The 24,031-nt window shown below is 42.4% G+C and overlaps 2 protein-coding genes across 2 annotated transcripts in view; both read left to right on the top strand.

The window, feature by feature from the left end:
* The window catches only part of LOC308282648 (uncharacterized protein), a gene marked incomplete at its 3' end in the record, with an annotated part of 49,661 nt that extends 42,425 nt beyond the window's left edge, over nt 1-7,236 (top strand). Inside the window, exons 7-8 of the mRNA XM_080723037.1 lie at nt 3,543-4,054; nt 7,183-7,236. Of these exons, the coding sequence (XP_080579163.1) occupies nt 3,543-4,054; nt 7,183-7,236 (566 nt within the window). The remainder of the gene's footprint in view (nt 1-3,542; nt 4,055-7,182) is intronic.
* A 3,925-nt stretch (nt 7,237-11,161) lies between these two features.
* On the top strand, nt 11,162-24,024 carry LOC308283736 (uncharacterized protein). The gene is made up of 4 exons (XM_080724207.1): nt 11,162-11,290; nt 12,751-13,050; nt 13,793-14,098; nt 21,950-24,024. The coding sequence occupies exons 1-4, from the start codon at nt 11,224-11,226 to the stop codon at nt 23,131-23,133; spliced, it is 1,857 nt and encodes a 618-aa protein (XP_080580333.1). The 5' UTR covers nt 11,162-11,223; the 3' UTR covers nt 23,134-24,024.
* Nucleotides 24,025-24,031: the final 7 nt, after the last annotated feature.

Genomic DNA, 24,031 nt, shown 5'->3' on the forward strand with positions numbered 1-24,031 from the left:
CTCTGATCTAGAAAAATACAATAGAGAATATACTATAAAAAAGAGATTTTTCAGGGCATCGGCAGCAGAAGAGTTTGCTCGCCATCTTGCATGTGCACCCCCCCTTCCTGATATTCCCTCAGTAAATGATATGGTTCAACATTTTAATCTTAAATTAGAGTCAGCTCTGGATATAGTGGCTCCTATGAAAACTAAAAAGAAACATAAAGTAAAAGAAACACCCTGGATAAACGATCATATACGCTCACTCAAGAAACAATGCCGCAAAGCAGAGCGAGCTTGGAGAAAAAATAAACTAACTATCCATCTACAGATTTTTAAGTCATTAACAGCCACGTACAATAAAACCATGCGTCTGGCTAGGCAGGCCTATTTTTCCGGAATTATTAATGAGAACAAGAACAATGCTAGGGTCTTATTCTCCACTATTGAACGCCTCTTAAACCCCCCCCAGTCCTACAAGCAGTCACTCCTTGCCTCTAAAGCAAAGTGTAATGAGTTTGCATCCTTCTTTGACAACAAAATTGTGAACATTCGAGCTGGTATTATGAATAATACTGTCACAAATGCAAATGCAGTTAATGGTGCCATGTGTAAAAGTGTAGATAAATCTAGGGGCAGCCTAGTATCATTTTGTGAAATTGATGAAGAGGAACTTCGTAAAACCATATCGCAAATGACATCGTCTTCTTGCTCGCTGGATGCAATACCCACGCCATTTCTCAAAGAGGTTGTAGACTGTGTGATTGGAGATATCCTAAAAATAGTAAATAACTCTATACAATCAGGTGTCTTTCCAGAAACACTGAAAACGGCCGTAGTTAAGCCCTTACTCAAGAAACACAACCTCGACCCGTCCATGCTGTGTAATTATAGACCCATTTCCAATTTGCCTTTTCTGGGCAAGGTCCTAGAAAAAATTATCTTTCATCAATTGGATGTATTTCTGCAGAACAATAAGGTGCACAACAAATTCCAATCCGGCTTCAGGAAAGGACACAGCACAGAAACTGCACTTTTAAAAGTAATTAATGATCTTAGGGTGTCTGCTGATAACAAAAATGTATCCGTTCTCCTACTGCTGGATCAAACGGCGGCTTTTGACACAATTGACCATACAATTCTAATACAACGTCTTGAACACTGGGTAGGGCTGTCAGGCACAGCTTTGTCCTGGTTTTACTCCTACCTAACAGGCAGAAGCTACTTTGTTAATCTAGCTGACTTTGAGTCAAACAAACACAACATCTGCTCTGGTATTCCACAGGGCTCAATTCTTGGTCCTTTATTATTCTCCCTCTATATACTGCCGCTGGGAGAACTTATTTCCGCTCACGGTGTGAATTTCCATTTCTATGCTGATGACACCCAGCTGTACCTTTCGGTAGCTCCGGACGACCCCTGTGCTCTAGACCCATTGCTGACGTGTGTGTCTAGCATAAAATGCTGGATGAGTGAGAACTTTCTCAAACTAAATGAGGACAAGACAGAAGTTCTCATAATTGGTTCTACTGCGCAGAGAGAATCAATAATAAGTAGACTTGGTAACCTGTCTAAAGAAAGTAACACTTCTGTAAAGAACCTGGGAGTGATCATTGACGCTGAATTGAATTTTAATACACACATTAATCATGTCACCAAGATTGCCTTCTTTCACCTTAGAAATATTGCGCGAATTAGAGCCTATCTAACATTGGACGATGCAAAAACGCTGATCCACGCTTTTGTTTTCTCTCGGCTTGATTACTGCAACGCACTTCTCTCTGGTCTGCCAAAGAAAACAACTGACAGTTTGCAACTTGTTCAAAATGCGGCAGCCAGAGTTTTAACTAAAGCTAAGATGAGAGAACATATTACTCCAGTCTTAGCGTCGCTACACTGGCTCCCGGTTGTTTTTAGGATTGATTTTAAAATTATTTTACTTGTTTATAAAGCTCTAAATGGTCTGGCACCTTCGTACCTCTATGACTGCCTGCATAGATACGTTCCAAACCGCCCACTCAGGTCTTCTAGTGCTGACCTACTCGATGTGCCTAAAATGAAATATAAAAAATATGGTGAAGCAGCTTTCTGCTTCTACGGACCGACAGTTTGGAATAAACTCCCACTACACCTAAGACAGGCAGCCTCTGTGGATAGCTTTAAAGCACAGCTCAAGACCTATTTCTTTACTCTTGCTTTTAGCTGAATTATTTTTTTTATCTCTTTGATGCTATTGACGTCCACACTGTTCTGAAATTGTTCTTCAATGTTTTATGTTTTTATTGTTCTGCTTTATTGTATTCATGTGTATTTTATTTTTTCTGTTAAGTAACTGTGCTTCATTTTCTGCTCTGTAAAGCACTTTGAGCTGCATTTCATGTCATGAAAGGTGCTATACAAATAAAGCTTTATTATTATTATTATTATTATTATGTGAGGGACCACACTCCATCACTCATACACAATGTTAATAATATTTCTCACGTTGATTCAAATAGACAGTAATCTATCCTGGGATGTCCATGTTATCACCCACCACACATTTTTAACTTTGCTGCTACCTCCTGTGATCACCTAGTTTCTCTTGTTCTTCGCTTATGTGTGTACCAAGATCCACACCACAGCGACTTCACTTTCTCCGTAGGCTCATAGTGTTTGACGTCCAATAGAGAGTGATATTGCTTTTCTACCACGCTGTGATTGAGAGTATTTTTCGTTATGTAATTTGTGTTTGGTTTGGTCATTTGCCTGTGAGGTCAAAATCACAAATCAATAGAGCACACCACCCTCAAAGTCAACTCGGAAACACTATTCTGAACTGGAGGGTTTTCAGGGCTGTTTTGAGGGAGGGAGGGAGGGAGGGAGTGTCTCTGATATGTGTGGAGAGTGCATTCCTTAAGCGTTTTTGTGCACTTTCAGAGTAACTTTAAACATGCCCAATATAAGGAGGGACCTGACATGGAGAAGGGCAGAGGATGCACTTAATTATGCATGCGTGCATGCGTGTCACATGCAGTCCATCAATTAAAGCAGGTGTTCTGTGGGTCGGGACCCCCAGGGGGGTCCCCAGATTATTAAGGGGGGTCCCCAGATGTTTATAGCTTATATATATGAATTTGTTTTCTCACTCAACAGTAAACAGACCAACATACAGTATAAGTGTATGAGGGTGTCTGCACATTTCTAAAGTGACATTTTAAGGACGTTTAAGATCTTTTTAGTACCTCTGGCATTGGCCAAATTGTCAAATATTAGAGGCAGAAATGTGAATATAGCAGATCTACATGCTCACAACGTGAGGAGTTGTGTGCATGTAGATCTGCTATTTTCACAATTAGAACAGATAGAGTCAAACTAAATGTAATGCCAACTCCTACAATTCCAAGTCCCCTTCAGGGTGGGGGGTCCCCAGTTGAAATATTGGGTCCCGGTCTGAAAAGGTTGAGAACCCCTGAATTAAAGTGTTATTCTATAACAGCGTATAGTTTCATTTTCCTTCCTTCAAGAATAAGTTGCTAGAATCCAGACTAATTTCCATGTTTGACCTCTGTCGTTTTCAGGGTCTGAAGTGAGAGTGGTGTTGGTAGGTCAGGAGAAAGTGGGGAAGAGTTCATCAGGAAACAACATCCTGGGAAGGAAAGAGTTTGACTGTAGTTTAGGTTTTGCACCGGTCACTCTGAAAAGTGAAAAGGCAGTGGGAGATGTGTTCGACAGGAGGGTAACAGTGGTGGACACCCCTGGACTCTATAACAGCACGCTGTCAGAAGAACAGCAGGAAGCAGAGTTGGAAGCAGCCTTGTCGCTGAGCGCTCCAGGTCCACACGTCTTCCTCTATGTAGTCCAGCTGGGACGCTTCACCGAACAGGAACGCAAGGCCATGAAGACACTGGAGAGAATCCTGTCACCTGGCGTCAGCGCTTACACCATGGTTCTCTTCACTTATGGAGACAGACTGGAGGACATAAACATAGAGCAGTTCATCAGGGAGGACGAGAACCTAAAGAAACTGGTTGACAAATGTGGAGGGAAATATCATGTGTTCAACAACAGGGATACAGGAGACAGAGAGCAGGTCAGAGAGCTCCTTGAAAAGGTTGATTCAGTGATCAGTGAGAGAGGATACAGATATTATGTAAGACCTCTTCCTGCAAAGGCTGGCTGTGTGAAGAGTTTGTTTAGTGCCATGTGTACGTATCTGATCGCTGTACGAAGGTTCTGTTGCAGCACGAAAGGTCTGAAGTGTTTGACAGGTGCTGCAATCATTTATGGTTGTTATTATTATTATGTCTCAAACTATGGTTCGGGACCCCAAGTGATCCCAAGCCAGAAGGTGGCGATTGGGTCGCACACTGACAACTGAACAACATTAATGTAAATGTATGCTTTCCATTAAGTCTGTTTCATTTGTTTTTGAAAAGCATAGCCTGGGAATTCATTTTTATAGTTCTGGCAACATTTAAATGTCTACAGAATCTCTTTTAGCTTTTAAACTAAGTTGATAATTAAGAGCCATAAGACCCAATTTCAGCAAGAATCTTGTAAATGTATGTTCTAATTTGTATTCAGGCTACCAATGGATGCTTTATTTCAACTTTGAAATTGCAATATACATCAAGTGTTGGGTGACCAAAAATGTCCCCATAAAATGGTTCTCATATCACATGTACTCATGCATGCACGCACCGATGCATAATTAACCAACACAAATGCATTTTCTATCACTATCTGTCTATAATACATGGTGAATAAACAGACTGATGTTAAGGCGTGTTGTTGAAGACATGCTTCCTATATCGAGTTGTGTGGGATACTTTACATCATAGTGATAGCTACAACTTGAAAACGTGCTCCTCAGAGCACTCCACCAGGTCAGGAAGGTTTTTATGGACTAGCAATGTTCAGAATTCTGTCATTTTAGAGGTGAGTGGAATCTGTAGAAGTTGAGGGATTAATGTTGATGAAGTTATTTCACAGACACAATTATTTGTGTCTTTCACAGATGCAATTATTAGGCGATATACAGTAATAGGCCAATGTGAAAATGGTGCATTTCTTCCTGTCTTTCATGGCAATTGGACGATGAGTTCATTATTTGAGGCATTTTGTTCAAAATGAGCCAGTCCTGCATTGGCTAAGATGCCAATCTTAGCCAATCAGGATGGAATATTACAAATCTGACGGATACGTGTCGATCACACGATTATAGAGATGTGTGCACCGATTTGTGTGATGTTTGGACAAATTCTGCATGAGCAATTTCAAATAATGCATTCATTATTTGGTCTCAGTGCTACTGTATAATAGGAAGTTGTGCAAAATGCATGCTGAGATTTTTCCCTGGCCTCTAGGGAGTGTGCGTGCAAAGTTTCACGATTGGTCTCTGCCACGCCTTCGGCCCGGCAGAGACAATGATAGATGAATATTGAGCATTGTCTTGTCTCACACTGTGCCACAACAACACTAAACTAAACTAAATAATATTTAAGTAAAATGCATGTTTTTACTCTTACTTTCCCAAATAACGAATTACTTTCATAATAATTGTTGGTGCCAGTGGGGTGAGGTACTGTTTGTTATTCAGGTGGAACACCGTGGCTGGAGTAACTTTATCAGGGCTGAACAAAGGGAGGTGGGAGAGGTTTCATAGGGAAACAGTACAAGCAGTAAAGGCCACTCCATACTTCGACCGAAATGTTCGGTGAGTTGTGTTTTCCGACGTGCAAATTTCCGACCTCTCGTTCGGTCCAATGCTTTTCAGAAGTCCCGAGGGATATAATTTTATGGTAGAAAAGGACCTTTTGACCGAAAACGGCGGTTTCGGTCAATGTATGGACAGGCCTTAAGAATTTTCTTTATCAGGTCTGCTGTGCATGGCAGCATTCATGCCCGGTTCCATACACTTTGCTGAGGTCTGGAATGGAACCTGGGATCTCTGGCTTCCCAGGCAGGCTCCTTAACTGTTCCCCACGGCCACCCTGCCCTATCTAGGGCGCTGTTGTTGTGTTTAGTATAACGCTGTTTTGACTGAAAAAATATATCTTTGATGATTACTTGTTAGCCCACATATGGAATGGAATAATACGGTAACTATTGGATTTATATGGAGTGCTCCTGTGACATTGACTGTGGTTGCCAAACTAGGGGTCAGGACCCCACATGGTTTTGGGGAGTCCCAGATGACAGTTAAAAACTTAAAAACTTAAGAGAAAGAAAAAGACCATTACTCCATCAAAAGTAATCTACAAAATATATTATAAAAACGGGTCAAACATTGACCAAATTGTCAAATAATATAAGAAAGAGGCAGACATTTTGAAAATGGACGATCTACAAGCTCACATGTTGTGATCACATGTTCCATACACTTTGATTGATTGATTGATTGATTGATTGATTGATTGATTGATTGATTTTAAAGTACATCAAGCTTAGCATACTGTAGGAATGGGAAGAAGGAAAAAAAGACTAGAATAATAAACCTGCATGAGCTGCATTTTACTGCAGCCTCTACTGTACAATGGTCCCAATCTTTTATGAAATTGTTGTGACAAACCGTATTTTAAATGTTTCATTTTAAAAAAGTGACTGACATCTGTGTGAATATGTAATGAATTATCTTTCCAGCGTAATCCTCTGCTTTACTTTAACGTCTCAGTGGTATCTATAAAGATATTTTTCAGTTTAGTTGTTTGTTTATGCTTAGGGTTAGGGTTAGGGTAACCCCTAACCCCTAACCCTAACCCTAACCCTAACCCTAACCCTAACCCATGTTTGTAAAAAGTGATCACACTCTGCTGGACTTTTGGAGGTACAGCATGTCACAACAAACTGTCAAAAGTTCAGATGTTGTAGCAGCAACAATATTAATAATAATGATGATGATAATATGTCAAATTTATATAGCAATTTTTAAGGGAAATGTTCTTTACTAGGGGGGCATGAGAAAAACAACAAAGAGAAAAAATGCTTTATGTGGGAGGGGGGAGGTGGACACTAAGAGAAGGCTATGACTAAGGAATACAATTAATAAAAACAGTGGAATGAAGATAAGGGAGGGGGGGTGGAGTTAGCTGAAGAGATGGGTTTGAGAGCGGTTTGGAAGGTTTGGAGGGTGGGGGGTTTCTCTGAGAGTAGTGGGGAGTGCATTCCACAGCTAGCTAGAGTTGGGGCACAAAAAGCAAAGGCTCTGTCACCCTGCAGCTTCATGGTCCTGGGGACCTCAAGGAGGTTGGCGTCACCACTCACCAGACCTGAGGGAGCGGGAGGGGACATGGCGTTTGAGATGGAAGATGTACGGGGGGAGCCAGACTGTTCAGTGCCTTGTAGGTGTTCAGTGTAAGAGGTGATAAGATGTCAGTTAACTTGTACACCTTTATTTACAATATAGGTACCTATGAACAATACATTTGACATTGATGTGAGCAGTGTCAGCCGGCCTTCAACAGTGGACATCTGGAAAATAATATATCAACTAATAAATTGTGTAGTGCTGCAGTGCCAACTTGACTCACTTTATATAAATGTTGTTTTATTTCACATACTTGATGTGTGTGACTGTGCACTATACAGTATATGACTACTACTGGGTGTTGTCACAACTTGGGAAGACTTGTATTGTGATGGAACTCAGTGTAATGTGATCACCCTCTGCTGGACGCTTCAGGGAACTGCTGTCACACAAACCACTTGAACTGATGGATGAAAAGCTTGTAGCTGCATTCTCATGCCCAAACTATTATTGTTTTTTCAAAGGGGGCCATGTTAGAAAATATGAAAATACTGTAAGGCCGATTGCATCTCCGTCATACTCTAATCTTTGGACAATCATAACACAAGTCACCCATCATCACATTACAACAAGTGTATTAACAGTGCAATATCAAGGTAGGCAATTTAGAAACGCCTTTCCGTAGCTTTTAAACAAAGCTGAAACACAATTTCAGCAGAAATCATATTCTTATGAGTGTATTTTCTTATACATATTGCTTTAACATATTATATCAATTTTGTGTGGACCCCAGGAAGACTGGGGTTGATATTGGCACATTTCACAGCCTATTGATAAGCTAAAGAAAATGCGCTGGCAAAAGAATACAATAATGTTCCTTTAGTTTATCATAATACCATTGGCATAGAATTATTCTAGGAGTCCTCCTGTACACTCTGACTGTAGTATTGAGAGGCCATGTTTTCAGAGAAGGTTTGATGAGACGGCATGTAGGGAAGAGAAAAGCACTGGCTTGTAGCAACCTTGTGTTGGACATTTTTGCCAAAATTATTATTTTGCCATGAACATACAAATAAGTGGACTATAATATTACCGGAAAGACATAAGGCTAGCCTTAAATGACCTTTACAAGTCTGTAGCTCTGAGAGTGCACAAATGGAATACGGATACGGGTCCTGTCCATTTGTTTCCATTATTTGAGTCTTTGTAAATAAAAGGTTAAAAAGAGTCATTCAGTATTGTAAAAAGAAAAGAAAAAAACTAAAATAATCTCAAATTTGCCACAGCTCACGGACAAGGCCAAATCTTGCCACGGACACATTTGTCCTTAAGATATGGACATATATTGATGACCCCTGTTACACATGTATTTGTAACTGTACTGTATATTATTTACACATACAGTGAAATGTGTTCTACATGGGGGCAGGTTCAAAGTATCTGGCTCAGGGACACTTTGCTGAGGTCTGGAATGGAACCTGGGACCTCTGGCTTCCCAGGCAGGCTCCCTAACTGTTCACCACGGCCATCCTGCCCTATCTAGGGCGCTGTTGTTGTGTTTAGTAGAACACTGTTGTGTGACTGAAAAATATATATATATATATCTTTGATGATTACTTGTTAGCCCACATGTGGAATAGAATAATGCTGTATTATTGTATTCATATGGAGTGCTCCTGTGACATTGACTGTGGTTCCCAAACTAGGGGTCAGGACCCCACATGGTTTTGGGGAGTGCCAGATGACAGTTAAAAACTTAAAAAGAGAGAGAAAGAAAAAGACCATTACTGCATCAAAAGTAATCCACAAAATATATTATAAAAATCACACCCGTGTGAACTGAGCGGTGGTTTACCCCCCCCCCCCCCCCCTTCCCCCCTGTGTGTGTGTGTGTGTGTGTGTGTGTGTGTGTGTGTGTGTGTGTGTGTGTGTGTGTGTGTGTGTGTGTGTGTGTGCGTGTGTGTGTGTGTGCCTGGTCTGGCCTGGCCTGAACAACAGCGCCCCTCCCTTAACATGTGTGGTCATAAAAGGTACTGCAGGCCTGCAGGCTACATACAGACACACACGCACACACACACGCACACACACACGCATACACACACGGCCACGTATAGGAGACGGTGTAACCACCGCTCAAAAACGGGTCAAACATTGACCAAATTGTCAAATAATATAAGAAAGAGGCAAACATTTTGAAAATGGACGATCTACAAGCTCACATGTTGTGATCTTGTAGATCTGCTATCTTCACAATTCTTATCTGTGGAACAACTGGAGTCAAGATAAATGTAATGCCAACTCCAAGTGCTCGTCAGGGTGAGGGGTCCCCTGTTCAAATATGATTATTTTGGGGGTCGCTGCCTGAAAAAGGTTGAGAACCATTGGACTAGAGCAGGGGTTTTCAACACATTTTGACCCAGGGACCACCATCCTGACGAAGGGCAATTATTATTCACATGCAATTAAGAAAAAAGGGCAGCAAATAAAAGTACATTTGAAAAAAGGTACTTTCTTTATATAGTTGAAAACCCATGGACCAGAGAATAATAGCAGGCCTAATAGATGGAATGTAATGTTGTTTAATGTTTACATGACATGTGTCTATGGCAATGGTTCCCAAACCTTTCAGGCCATACCCCCCAAAATAATCATATTTTGGCATCCCGAACCCGAGTTTGGAAACCACTGGTCTATGGACTGAAGCACTGTCCGTGGCCACAGCTGTTTCCGTGAATCATTCATTACACAAGACCCGACAAGGATTATAATGTTTTTTTAAACAGACCTTTTTGTCCAAACCTCCCCTAATTGGCACACCTGGAGTAATGTGAACAAGATGCATCTGATCTGCACCCCCATGCAGAGTCAGCGAGGAAACAAACAACTACATACTGTAGGAAGTCAACATTCAAAAACCACTCAATCTGTGAGCAAGACAGGGAGAGAGGGAGGGTCAGTCAGTCAATAGAACTAAACAAACACAATACAACTAACACAAACAACAAGTGAACCCAAAGGTCCTCCAAAAGCAAATAGACATATCTATTATAGCACTTTAACTAAAGTACAAATTCTATCTATCTTTAGCTTGTAGTTGAGTAATATTTGCACCAAGCACTGGGGGTTAAGGGCTCTGTCCACCACTGCTTATCGCATCCATACTGTACTACCACTGTAAATCTGATTCATAACTCAAATATATACTACACCGTAAATAGTATGAATAACAATGATCCAGTGTTACATATTGAGGACAATAATAATTATGTACAACTATTGTTTTATCCTCCATTATGTTGATACGTTGATGATTGTTCTTATACGCAACGGTTTCTGATCTGTTGCAATGAAACAGTGCATGCATGCATGTGTGTGTGTGTGTGTGTGTGTGTGCGCGTGCGGTGGGTGAAGGTATATCTGTGGTAGCCTGGCGCTGCCAGACTGATGATCACGTGGTGGGATTCACTCACAGGTTGTTATTTGATCCCACGCAAGGACGTGCAGAGAATGTTAGAGAGGTAGGGGCTGAAATTACTAAAGGGGCCTTTTGGTGAAAATATTGAAAATAGCCGACCTCCAAGCTCACCACGTGTCGCGCTGTGACAGGTTTTGAGCTTGGAGGTCGGCTATTTTCGGTACTTGGTGGTACCACACTAAACTAAGCATAATCAAGTGAATACTGGAGATGTGGGTGTACGGCATGGATTTCTACACAGAGAGGGCAATTCTCTCAGCATAAGAAGCTGCATTCGAGTTCAGGAGAGTTTGGACAAGGCAATTCTCTTGAATGCCGCCTTCAGGTATGGCATGTAAAGGGGGCATTTGCATTTCTGTCACCACAGTAAAAACTGCATTCATGGTCTGGAGAAGACAGGTAAAAGGGCAGGGGCTCAAGCCCCCTTCGATGTCTATGTGTGCACGGGCCTGACCCACGTGATCAGTCTGGCAATGCCAGGCTATATCTGTGGAGCTTCAGCAGACACAGCAGCAGCAGCAGCAGCAGCAGCAGCAGGATGAAGACGGTACTGTGGCTGAGTGTGGCCTCTCTGCTCCTTTCCTCCATAGCCATGGAGCTGCACTGTAAGTAGATATAAACCTGTGGTTCTCAACCTGTGGGTCGGGACCCCCAGGGGGATCCCCAAATTATTTTCCCAGATTCCCCAGATGATTAACTTAATGTGCAACAAACATTGTTTTCTCTCTCAACAGTAAACAAACCAACATAAAGTTTACGTTTATACAGTAGACTGAGTAGAGGGTTTATGCACATTTCTAAAGTGAAAATTTAAGGACTCTTAAACACCTCTAAAATGACAAATTAAACATTGGCCAAGTTGTCAAATATTAGAGGCAGGATTTGTGAAAATAGCCGATCTACACGCTCACAACGCCTCGCTTGCAGGTCTGCAAGCTTGCAGCGTGGCGCGATCAAGCGACTCGTTTCGAGCTTGCAGACAGAAAAAAATAGCTTTCTTTCTGTGGATGCCAGACCCAGAGTGACACAAGACCTGCGTGTAACTAGGGATTACCTGCACATACTCAGCTTGGAACAGGGTCTGCATTCTGCTCATAATCTTTTATCTTGTTTTACAGAGACTATTAGCTCATAACAGGTTATGGGTCACATAGCGAACTGTTAACCTCCCTATTATTGAGATTTTTTATATACATTCATATTTGTTTTTGGCTTTTACTGCGTTTATTGGTAGTTTTTCAGTGAAGATGTACAGGATAGAGAGAGAGAGAGAGAGAGAGAGAGAGAGAGAGAGAGAGAGAGAGAGAGAGAGAGAGAGACGGGGAGAGACCCGCAACACACTGTACAGGCTACATTGGGCCCAGCTGCCCGGACCGCTAGGCCACCGATCCGGGCCAGCGTATTGAACTTTTAACTGCATGATGTGGTGTTGCCCCATAGCCTGTTTGTTCAGTAGTGTTTGTTTTGGGCTGAGTTTACAGATGCAGATGCTAGACATTGCAAGCAAGGCAGAAAGCGACGAGGACATTTTATTGATCTAGTTCAGATCCTGGATTAATCATTGGTTAATCGTGTACCTGATGACTGGACCTTTATACTAGGTGTCTCCTATCTGTCTGTCTGTCTGTCTGTCTGTCTGTCTGTCTGTCTGTCTGTCTGTCTGTCTGTCTGTCTGTCTTACTGACTGACTGACTGACTGACTGACTGACTGACTGACTGACTGACTGGCTCGCTCGCTCACTCACTCAGTTCTGCTTCTGCCTGACAAGTATCCTCCATTTTGTGTCTTTCTTCAAAACACTCTGACAGAAATTGTTCAAAACTCACATTGTTCAAAACTCACACAAATCGGTATCATATTATCTCTGTGGCCAAATGGTTGTGATTAAATGATTTTGTTCTAATCAAAGTAATGTGCGTGCGTGCGTGCGTGCGTGCGTGCGTGCGTGCGTGCGTGCGTGTGTGCGTGCGTGCGTGAGTGCGTGCGTGCCTGCGTGCGTGCGTGCGTGCCTGCGTGTGTGCGTGCGTGCGTGTTGTTGTTTATTGACACTGCCTCTCTGTACAGTGCCTGATGTTGTCAGGTTGGTGGGAGGAACCAGCCATTGCGCTGGCGTACTGGAGATGAAACACCAGGAAGAGTGGAAACCAACTTATGATCCTGAATGGCGCCTGAGGTCATCATCCATAGTGTGTAGACAGCTGGACTGCGGCTCTGCTGTTTCTACAGAAAAGACCAATGTTTCTTTGGTTGCACCTTTGTGGAAGATTGAATCTTCCTGCGTTGGATCTGAGTCTTCGTTAGGGGAGTGTGTAAAAACAACTCAATCTAAAGATGACACTGTCAGAGTGGAGGTTACCTGTTCAGGTAATAATTACTTCAACAATGACAGTAATCTATAGTCCCTTAAACGTGATACACCATGAATTTTCACTTTTCCTATTTTAAAACCTTTTTTTGGGGTCCCAAAACCTTCTATCCTCACAAAGTCCCATTACAGTTCCGGCAAGAATTTCAGCCCTGTCCAGGATCTCGGAGGCTGGGGTGCTTCTGCACACACAACGGGCAGAACTGCGCCACCCCCCTCAGGCCAATTTTATACTGCAGCTGAAAATCCTCTGAGAGCCATTCAAAAATGAGAGGGGCTCTCTATTCAAGAGTGGTACTTTAGCCTCAAACCTTTTGAAAAACGTTTTTGGGACATAAACAATATGATATAAATACTTTTTTTTAAATGCATGGTGTATCACCTTTAATTCATCCATCTATCTATCTGTCTGTCTGTCTGTCTGTCTGTCTGTCTGTCTGTCTGTCTGTCTGTCTGTCTGTCTGTCTGTCTGTCTGTCTGTCTGTCTTGATTTGTGCTTTGAAAAATAGGTAAAATATATAGCATCATTGTATTTAAAAAAATTAAATCTAGGTAGTTTGACTCTGTGTGTGTGTGTGTGTGTGTGTGTGTCTCTCTCTCTCTCTCTCTCTCTCTCTCTTTCTCTCTCTCTCTCTCTCTCTCTCTCTCTCTCTCTCTCTCTCTCTCTCTCTCTCTCTCTCTCTCTCTCTCTCTCTCTCTCTCTCTCTCTCTCTCTCTCTCTCTCTCTCTCTCTCTCTCCAGAGTCTGTGAGGTTGGTGAATGGGACTAGTTTGTGTTCAGGCAGAGTGGAGGTGAAGTCTGATCAGTCGTGGGTCTCAGTGTGTGAAAGTGACTTTGACCAGCAGGATGCAGAGGTGGTCTGTAGGCAGCTTGGCTGTGGGGCTCCTTCAGTCCTCCAGGGGGCGCTCTATGGAGAAGTGAAGGCTACAATGTGGTCCAAAGAGTTCCAGTGTGAAGGCAATGAGTCTGTTCTCCTGGACTGTAGAACCTCAGACTCAACTAGAAACACCTGCTCACCCGACAAGACTGTTGGACTCACCTGTTCAGGTAAAAGACAGTCTACACTTCATAGGTTTTGATTATTATTTTACATTCAAAGTAATACTTACGGCAGATTCTATTGTCTCTGTACAGAGCCTGAGCCTGTCAGGTTGGTGGGAGGAACCAGTAACTGTAATGGTTCCGTGGAGATGAAACACCAGGGAGAGTGGAGACCAGTGTGGTCTGATTGGTGGTTTTTTAGTGATTCAGAGGAATTGTCTGTAGTGTGTAGACAGCTGGGCTGTGGCTCTGCTGTTTCATCTAAACAAAGTATTGATTCTCCAATGCAACCTGTATGGAAGATTACATCTCCATGTGCTGGATCCGATTCTTCACTGAGGGAGTGTGGACCAAAGGAGTCTGCTGAGTCCACATTCAGATTGGCGGTGACATGTTCAGGTAACAAACGATGACTTAGACAGTCTTGTATCTTTTCTGTCTGTCTGCCTGTCTGGCTGGCTGTCTGTCTGTCTGTCTGTCTGTCTGTCTGTCTGTCTGTCTGTCTGTCTGTCTGTCTGTCTGTCTGTCTGTCTGTCTGGCTGTCTGTCTGTGTAATTATTGTTTTGTTGCCATATTTGATAACCATTTTAGAAAAGCACGGGGTACTAACACCTCAAGCTCGTAGGTGGATTATCTCCCCAAGCCAAGTCGGTCTTGACAGAGCAGTCAAAATGTGGTTTGTTACTACTGTGTTACTTCTTCCACCAATCACCTCTGTCTTGTTGCAGAAGCCGAACACCACCCCCATTAACAGGGTTTCTGAGGGCCAGTAGCAGGGGCTGAGGTGTTGGAGGGTCCCAACATCAGCTGCTCCATCCAGCCGCAGGAGGCTCCTCCCACCTGACCATCACTGGATCCAACACAACACACAACCACACCCAGACAGCTGTCCATCACTCTGGCCACTTCCTGTTTCCTGTAGCAGACCACATCCACCATGGGAGCTATACTAAGCCCTCTCTAGTTGTTGTGTTGGAGACATTTGATAAGTCAACATTAAAAACAAATGTAAAAAGTCTCATACTGTATTTGGTATTTTCTTTTCACTGACTCCTGTAGATTTACTACTGTTTTATGATAGAGAATTAAACTGACAAGTGATCATAGTAGACATGTTTCATAAGTAGAGGATTAAACTGACGTGATCGTAGTAAAAGTGTCTCAGGTGCTCGCGTGAGGCAGGGCTAAAGTCCCTGCCCACCACCATGGAAGTTGAGGGTTTAAATTCACCATTTTGCCGGGCATCTGTGTGAACACAATTGACCCGTGTTCGGGGGAGGGTGATATTTGTATTTCACTGAATATATTCCTACAGCCTGCGGCGGCACCTGCCAGCAGGGAATTTTAGGAAGGAGGTTTGCATAGGAAAAGGTACAATAGAATTCTCTGGTACAAGGTCAACTAAAAGGATAAACACTGCAAAAGAATCCTCCAGGCTTGTTTCACTTCTGTTCCATTCTGGTCCAAAATGGCTGCTGTGCATATAGCCTATATGGGGAGAAAAAGGGGCTAAAAAATAATTGTCTATACTCTAAATTTAAAGAAAAAAGAAAATATGTATGTTTCATGTTCACTGTTTTTTGTTCGACTTAAAGCAGCACTTCACCCATGTTCAAACTGGGGTGCATAGTACTACACATACGACAGCAGGTTGCGGGTTCAATTCCCGAGCCCAGCAACCTTTGACGCATGTCACAGGGCGTTCCTTGGGTAAATCAAGGACAAACCAAAAAGTTGACAGACTGTTATGTTACTCCCCAGTTTGTTATCACCTTATTGAACTCCACAGGGTCTTTGTTGAAGACGGATTTTTTGAGGATTTTCTCTTGATTTCTCTCTGCGATAATAGACACCTCTGGGAGCGTCAGATAGCAGTGTGTGTGTGTGTGTGTGTGTGTGTGTGTGTGTGTGTGTGTGTGTGTGTGTGTGTGTGTGTGTGTGTGTGTGTGTGTGTGTGTGTGTGTGTGTGTGTGTGTGTGTGTGTGTGGACTCTATATTTCCTATAGGCCTTTCATCTACTCAGAACCTGCTCTCTCGTGTGTGGATGTACACACTTTGATCCTTATCCGTTATGTGGGAACCAGAGGTGGAAAGCAACTGAGTATATTTACTCAAGTAATGTACTTGTGGATATAGTGGAGGTGGGACAGTCAGTGGTGTAAAGTAACTAAGTGCATTTACTCAAGTAATGCACTTTTGGGGTAGTGCTGGGTGGGACAGTGATGTAAAGTAACTAAAGTACATTTACCCAAGTCATGTACTTGTAAGCTGTGGCGGTGCAAGAGTGGGACAGTCAGTGGTGCAAAGTAACTAAGTTAATTTACTAAAGTAATGTGCAATACTTGTGGTATAGTGGGGTGGTATTGGGGCTCAGCTGTGGGTGGGGATGGAGGCAGGGAGTGGCTCATGGGAGCAGTGCCAGCCGGGGTTAATTGAGTGCCAGGTGTTTTTGTTCACAGATAATGAAGAGCAGGGACGTGCTGGGCCCCTGATTCAGCCCGGGAAAAAGAATTAGAGAGGCCCTCATTGCGCGCTATAGAGAGATATAGTAGCTGCTGCTACGCAAAGATTTGCCATTTCAGATCATGACAAGTGACAAGCCAGTGGGCCAATTACATTAGTTATATTTCGTTGTTGTCGGGTGGAAACCTTGTATGTCCAAAACCGTTTGTTTTGTATTTATCATTTAAAAAATGATTTAAACTAGTGAAAACAGCAGATCTACAAGCACACAACGCCTCGGCGTTGTGTGCTTGTAGATCGGCTGTGTTCACTACTTTTGTGCAAACAGTTTAATTTTAACTTTTGTGCAAACAGTTTAATTTTTTCCTAATGGCCGGCCTGGACCGGCCAGGAATGAACCGGCCGTTCGGGAGTTGTCCCGCTTTTCCCAATGGCCAGCACGTCCCTGATGAAGAGTCTCTCTATTTAGGAGAGTGCTGGACCAGCAGGTTTGAGGCTTTCCCAGAATTCCCACACACAGAATACAGTGCAAGAGATAGGGAGCCAAAAACATGAGGCACAGGCAGGCAACAACAGACCCAGCATTGGCTGTGGGCTGAGAACTAAGGCAGCACTGACAGTATTATGTTGTTGAATAGTGTGTCTGGGGGGACGCCAATAAAATGAACTTAACAGCATATATCTGTCAGTCTGTCTGTCAGTATACAGCATTGAGGAGCACCCCGAGTAGAAACAGATAATACTGTCCTTAAGTAGAATTCTGAGGTAGGTCTGCTGTTATTTTCTTACAGTACACGTGTGTCTCATAAGAACATCATAACGGATATATTCAAAACCTGGAATTACTCTATGTGAGAATATACAGTACACTCATTGAAAATACTGAATTAGGCCATATTATCTGCTGTCATGCACTATTGATATAATTCATTTCCATATTCCAAATAGACCCTTACATTCTGTAACTCTGAGAGTTATGGGGGTCCTTGAAATTAAAAAAGTTTGAGAACCGATGAACCCATCGAGTGAACACAGCCATGTTGTCAACAATAATACCAAAATAAAACTAACATAAACCTTCTCCTGGGGTGGTTTCAAATATAACTGCTAATCCAGTTTTAAAATATGTTTAAAATGAATGGTGCAACAAACTTTCATTTAATCTATGTTTAAGTGGAAATTGCCATAAACGCAGCTTGCCAAAGGTTTAGTTTTAACCAGGGTTAAAGGTAGATGAAATAAAATAAAATAAACAAGTGACAGGACGTGTATAGGTGGGTGATTGTACAGTAATGTATACTTGCAAGTGTTTTGCACACATGCAGGCAATACATAATAGAGGGCCAAAGCGCAAATCCTCCAATCTGCAAATGTTATGATTTTTGGATTTCACTTGAAATGAGTACCATAGGCTATGCTGCACATGGTCAGTCTCCTAGTGTCCACGCAACGTAAAAGTAAAAATATATATTTAAAAAAATATACCTTTCTCTCTCTAGTTATCTTTGGAACAGATCTACAGTCGTTCTCCAAAACTATACTTATTGAAAGAAATGGGATTTAAAAAAACAGCTGATTTTTGCTGCTGTAGCGATTGATTTGAGAGGTTGAAGTGAGCCGTTTGAAGTTGTACTGAAAGATGTGGGTGATTTGTGTGTTTGTGTGTGTGTGTGTGTGTGTGTGTGTGTGTGTGTGTGTGTGTGTGTGTGTGTGTGTGTGTGTGTGTGTGTGTGTGTGTGTGTGTGTGTGTGTGTGTGTGTGTGTGTGTGTGTGTGTGTGTGTGTGTGTGTGTGTGCGCGCGCGCGTGTGGTTGAACAGGACGTTGTGTTCATAAGGGTGGAAATGCTTCCCAGCCCACCACCAACAGCTCTCGTCAGAAGTTCCTAAACTTCCTCTTGGTATGGTTCAGGGAACAGCTGTAGTATGTGTGAACTCTTTCTTAACTCTCCTCCTGAGACAGCACTGTGCACAGGCCACGCCACTGTTGCCATGATGAACAGCTCATTCAGGTCTAGATATGCCAGGACCAAGGTTCCAGATCTGTGAGAAGACAAGGAGCAGGGGTTCTCAACCTTTTTCAGGCCGCGACCCCCAAAATAATCACATTGTGTTCGAAAATGCCATGAGTGATCACATTTGGACTCGCGACCCCTGGCCGCTTGTAGATCGGCTTTCACTAGGCTACTTCTTAAAGTGATGCAGAGATAATAAACAACACACATGATATGAGTAATAATGACGCATTTACTTTCTTATTGCTGCATTAATTATGCTCTTAACGTTTTTAGCATACATGAAACTGTCCGGCATAAAAAAGAAAGGGGGGAACATACACCATCTCCACACAATATAATTAATGATAGGCTATAATTTAACCAGATCTGACAGCTACATTAATTATGCTCGTAACGTTTTTACATGAAATTGTCCAGCTAAAAAAGGGGAAACAAATATGGGAAACAATACACTGTGGAATGTGGTGTGTGTACTTACACGGCCAATAGGAATGATCTGTTGATCTGTAATTGCTTAATCCCCGCCCCCTCTGCCTTCCTATTTGCTGGGCTTTAAACATCCATAACTCCACTTCCCAACACGTTACTGGTCTCAAACACGGTGGGTGGTCCCACATTCCCAACGGCTAACCGCTAATGCTAACCGCTACTTCCGCTAATGCTAAGCTAAAAATGTTAATGCTAATGTTAAAAATGCTGATGCTAATGTTAGAAATGCCAATGCTAAAAATGTTAATGCGAATGCAAACAATTGTAACGATAATGCTAAAAATGCTAATGTTAAACATTCTAATGCTAATGGTAACTCATGCTGATGTTAATGTTAATGCTAAAAATGTTAATGCTAACAACAACCGCTACACAAGGTTGCACACACTTAGCGAGCTGCAGGCACACTTAACATTTCTTCGAAATTTTCTTTTCTAGTTGTCCACTGCATTAAATATGTCCTGTCCAGGGAATCAGTGGCTAAGGCTACGCTTTCCAGGTGGATTGTGGAGGCCATAAGGATGGCCTATACTTGTGGTAATGTCCCAGTGCCAGATAACTTGAGGGCTCATGCCACTAGGGGTGTGTCAACTTCTTGGGCCCTCTCCAGAGGGGTCTCGGTCCAGGAGATTTGCTCAGCGACTAACTGGTCGTCTCCGTTGACTTTTGCGGGGGTTTTTTTTTTTTTTTTTTTTTGGACGTGGCGTCATCTTCAATGGCGCATTCGGTCCTGGGTGTGGCCGCCTCCTCTAGTTAGGATGTGGGTTTGTAGTGGACTGGTTGCCACTTTTTCCCCCTCTCCTGGAAAGTTTCCCTTGTTTTCTGAGACCAGCATGTAGCTCGCTCTCAGGAGGGGGGGGTGCTAGCTGGCCCATTAGTGAATGAGGCGGGCTCTAGCCCGTTAGGGTTTTTGTAAGGTGGACCTGGTCTGCCTATTAGTGCCGGTGGCGTGGTGGCCCAGCATTGGGGGTGTGCGGGTGGTGAGGGTTTGTGCTTCCGGGGGTTTATGTGACCCAGAGGGAGTGTATTTCGAGTAAATGAAAAAGAAAAAGAACCAACGTAACCATGGTTCTTTTAGTTTAGGAGAAATACACTCCCTAAAACGCCCTTCGCTCGCATAGTGTGTGCAGAGAAACCGTGTTTAAGAGGAAGTGCGTAGGTCCATCCCGCCTTGATATACCCCGGTAGGGCTGGGACATAGAGCGGTTTTGATGGACATACCCTCCCGACTAATAGGCATCCCGGGAGTATATGTGTAGCTCTGTATCGCTCGCTAGGAGGCGCCATAACCCAGAGGAAGTGTATTTCTCCAAAACTTAAAGAACCCTCTATAACCAGCAGTTTAAGTGAACATTCTCTGTATCAATATAATTGTATTCCAATGTAACTTTCATGCCAATCGCTCTTTCATGTGCAGAGAGTGAGAGGGCTCAAGATTGCACTGTGGATAACGGTGTGCAATCTTCTCTTAGAAGCAATGGCATCTGGCACGGCGATTGGTTATTATTGTAAAGCCCTAACCGCACGGAGCGGAGGTGTTTTTAGGGATGAAGCAGGTGTCCAAAATAACAACTTTCATACGGGAACGCACCTTACTAAATACTAAACCCCCAATTGAGGATTTAGGGGAATTGTGACAAAATAGGGCCCTTCAAAGTCCTCCTGTGTCATTTTAGGCTAGCTATAGTCTAAGGGCTTCAATACGGACAACCCAAATAGACAATAAATGACCATATTCCAGATTTACTGCATTGCAAAATGTACAGCTCCTTAGGCCTACAGTTACTGTAACTGCCTGATGGCACACAGAAACATTGTTTGAAACATGCCCACCATTAAATGAGTAGCTTCAGCTTTTATGTGTGTTAAAAGGTTCTGTTTCACGACTAGAACCCTTCTCAACTTTAACCACACCAAACCATGCCTAATCTTAAACAGTTCCTAGTCTTGTTAAATGTAATTAATTAAACCCATGCATACACCTAACCATGCCAGTAACTGAATATTAAAGGAGTCGTTCAGACCAAAACACATATAGGGTTAAATATGCCTTTTATCAGTCGATTTTTTTCATAGCTGCCCCTGTTGCTAGATTTCGGCTGCCCCTGTTGCTAGATTTCGCGGGCCCTCTCATAACTAACAGAGTAGATAGTCTTTATTCTAGTGCGGTTATTTCTTTAGCTTCAAAGTTAGTATTTTTTTATTGGATTGTGTTTACACAACATCCTGAGACCAACCAAACCGCTGTTTTGACCTCACAGGCACCCTTACTTGTCAAACGGCTTCTGCTCTGCACCAGAGCAGGGAGAGGAGAGCCTAGAAAGGGAGGGGAGGAGCAGAAGATCTTCTTGTCTGTTTGACAAGTAAAGGTGCCTGTGAGGTCAAAACAGCGGTTTGGTTGGTCTCAGGACATTGTGTAAACACAATCCAATAAAAAATACTAACTTTGAAGCTAAAGAAATAACCGCACTAGAATAAAGACTATCTACTCTGTTAGTTATGAGAGGGCCCGCGAAATCTAGCAACAGGGGAAGCCGAAATCTAGCAACAGGGGCAGCTATGAAAAAAGTCGACTAAAGCAGGTATGAAGGGGTATGATAAAAGGCAGATTTAACCCTATATGTGTTTTGGTCTGAACGACTTCTTTAAATCAACCAATCCAGGAGAGTGATGGTTGTGAAGGTATGAAAAGCCTTACCAATGGGATGGCAATCAATTGCAGCATGAATGTCACTTTTGGACAAAAGTTGGGTGCAAAAGAGGTTTTCACAAGTGTAGCTATTACATGGAGTGTACCGGTATAACTTTTTGCAGTCCTGGCTAGACAATACTGGATTAAGCAGAACTGAACATCGAATTATAAATAACATGCTTGTTAAACTCTCAACAGATCTATCAAAAAAAGAAGAGATACGGATTGTTCTAGTTGGAAAGACTGGAGTTGGAAAGAGTGCTGTAGGAAACACAATCTTGGGAAGACAGGACTTGGGAAGACGGGCTTTTGTATCCAAGTTAGCTAGTTCTTCTGTGACAGAGGAGTGTTCAAAACAAGCTGGACAGTTGAAACAAGACGGACAGTCGGGCACTGTGTTTGTTATTGATACTCCAGGTTTGTTTGGCAAAGAGGGAACGAAAGAAACACTGGATGAAATTAAGAGGTGCATCTCTTTCTCGTCTCCTGGTCCCCACGTGTTCCTGGTTGTGATCCAGGCTGGACGATTTACACCAGAAGAAAGCAACGCAGTCAACATGATCCAGATCACCTTTGGAAAACAGGCACAATGTTATACAATGGTCTTGTTCACCAGGGGGGATGATCTGGAGGCTGAAGGAACGATGATAGAGGACATCATCAGTGGAACAGAAGGTCTCAACACCTTTGTCAAACAGTGCAACGGAAGATATCACGTGCTCAACAACAGAGACAAAAGCCCCTCTCAGGTCACTGAGCTGCTGAGGAAGATCAGTGAAATGGTGGATCTGAATGGTGGAAGCCACTACACCAACGAGATGTTCCAAGAGGCCGAGAGAGCCATAACAGAGGAAATGAGAAAGATCCTGCTAGAAAACCCTGCATTGTCACTGGAAGAAGCACGAAAAAGAGCTGAGAAGGATAATAGCTTCATTAGGAAATGTGCCTTTGTGTTTGTATCTAGTGCTATTGGTGGTGCTATTGGTGGCACTATTGGTGCAATAACAGGAGGTCCAGGAGGTGCTAAAGCAGGTGCAGCATTAGGTGTTGCAGCAGGAGGTGCTGCTGCAGGAGGTGCTGCAGCAACAGGAAGTGTTCCAGTAGGCAACTACACCGATGTGTATGAGAAAGCCATAGAAGGGGAAATAAGAATGATCCGGCAACAGGAACCTGGACTGTCAGTGGAAGAAGCAAGACAGAGAGCTGAGAGAGATATTAGGAAATCTGGGTTGGTGGTTGCAGGTGGTGTTATTGGTGCATTGAGAGGTGCAGTTGGGGGTGCAGCCGCAGGTCTAGGAGGTGCAGCAACAGGTGCCATAAGAGGAGCTTTAGGAGGTGCTAGAGAAGCAGCTTATGTTTCAGACCAATGCATATCACAGTAATTATCAAGTATGCATTTGCTGCTGTGTGTGATGGTCAAATGATAATTAATTGTAACAGACTTATATAGTGCAAGCTTTTCGTGAGCAAAGCTTCTTAATTATTTTAAAATCTAGGTCAAATCTTGAATGGAAGACATTTAGGTTAGTACTATCATCATCTCCATTGATCCTTTTGTATCATGGTACACTTGTACACTCTATTTCCATGCTTGTATCAAATTATTAACTCAGTTTGTCTATCTTATCTTGAGCTTGTACAATTGTTATAATCTGTAATCTTATTGTTTTTAAAACTTTAAAATAGTTTCTGGATTTTGAGAGGCACAGCTTTCAAACAAATAAAAGAGGTTGTAAAAGTATAGAACCTCCCAGATGGCTGGAAAAGTTGGAAGACCTTATGGAGAAGGTGAACTATAAAATTAGTAGAAAGGAAAATATATTTGAAAAAAGATGGGCTTCCTATCTATCAAATTAGGAAAACTCCAAGTATTCAGGCTCAAATAACACATTAAAGAAAGCGGAAGATTCAACACCAAAATGTATTTTCTTTTTTTGTATTAAGTATTAGCTTTTTTATTATAAAGGAAATGTAACATGTATGTTCATGAACATTTTGGGGCATCCACCCAGGATTATATTATGTTAGCCCCTTTTATTGTATAGGTGAAGGGTTCTCATTTTATTTTTTAAATGTATGGTTTGAGTTATTAATACAACCTTTAGCAACATGTTTACCCATGTATCATTTTGTGTGTGGAAAACACTGTCCATGTGGTTTATGTTATGTATAGCTGAATGTCATTGATTATTCATGATAATGTGTCTAATTCTGTATATTCTCACAACTATTTTCTCAATTAAAAAAAAAGATTGAATTGATTGAATATTTTATTAGACG

Source organism: Nannobrachium achirus (genome assembly GCF_963921795.1).
Source record: "Nannobrachium achirus genome assembly, chromosome: 4".
NCBI lineage: Eukaryota > Metazoa > Chordata > Actinopteri > Myctophiformes > Myctophidae > Nannobrachium > Nannobrachium achirus.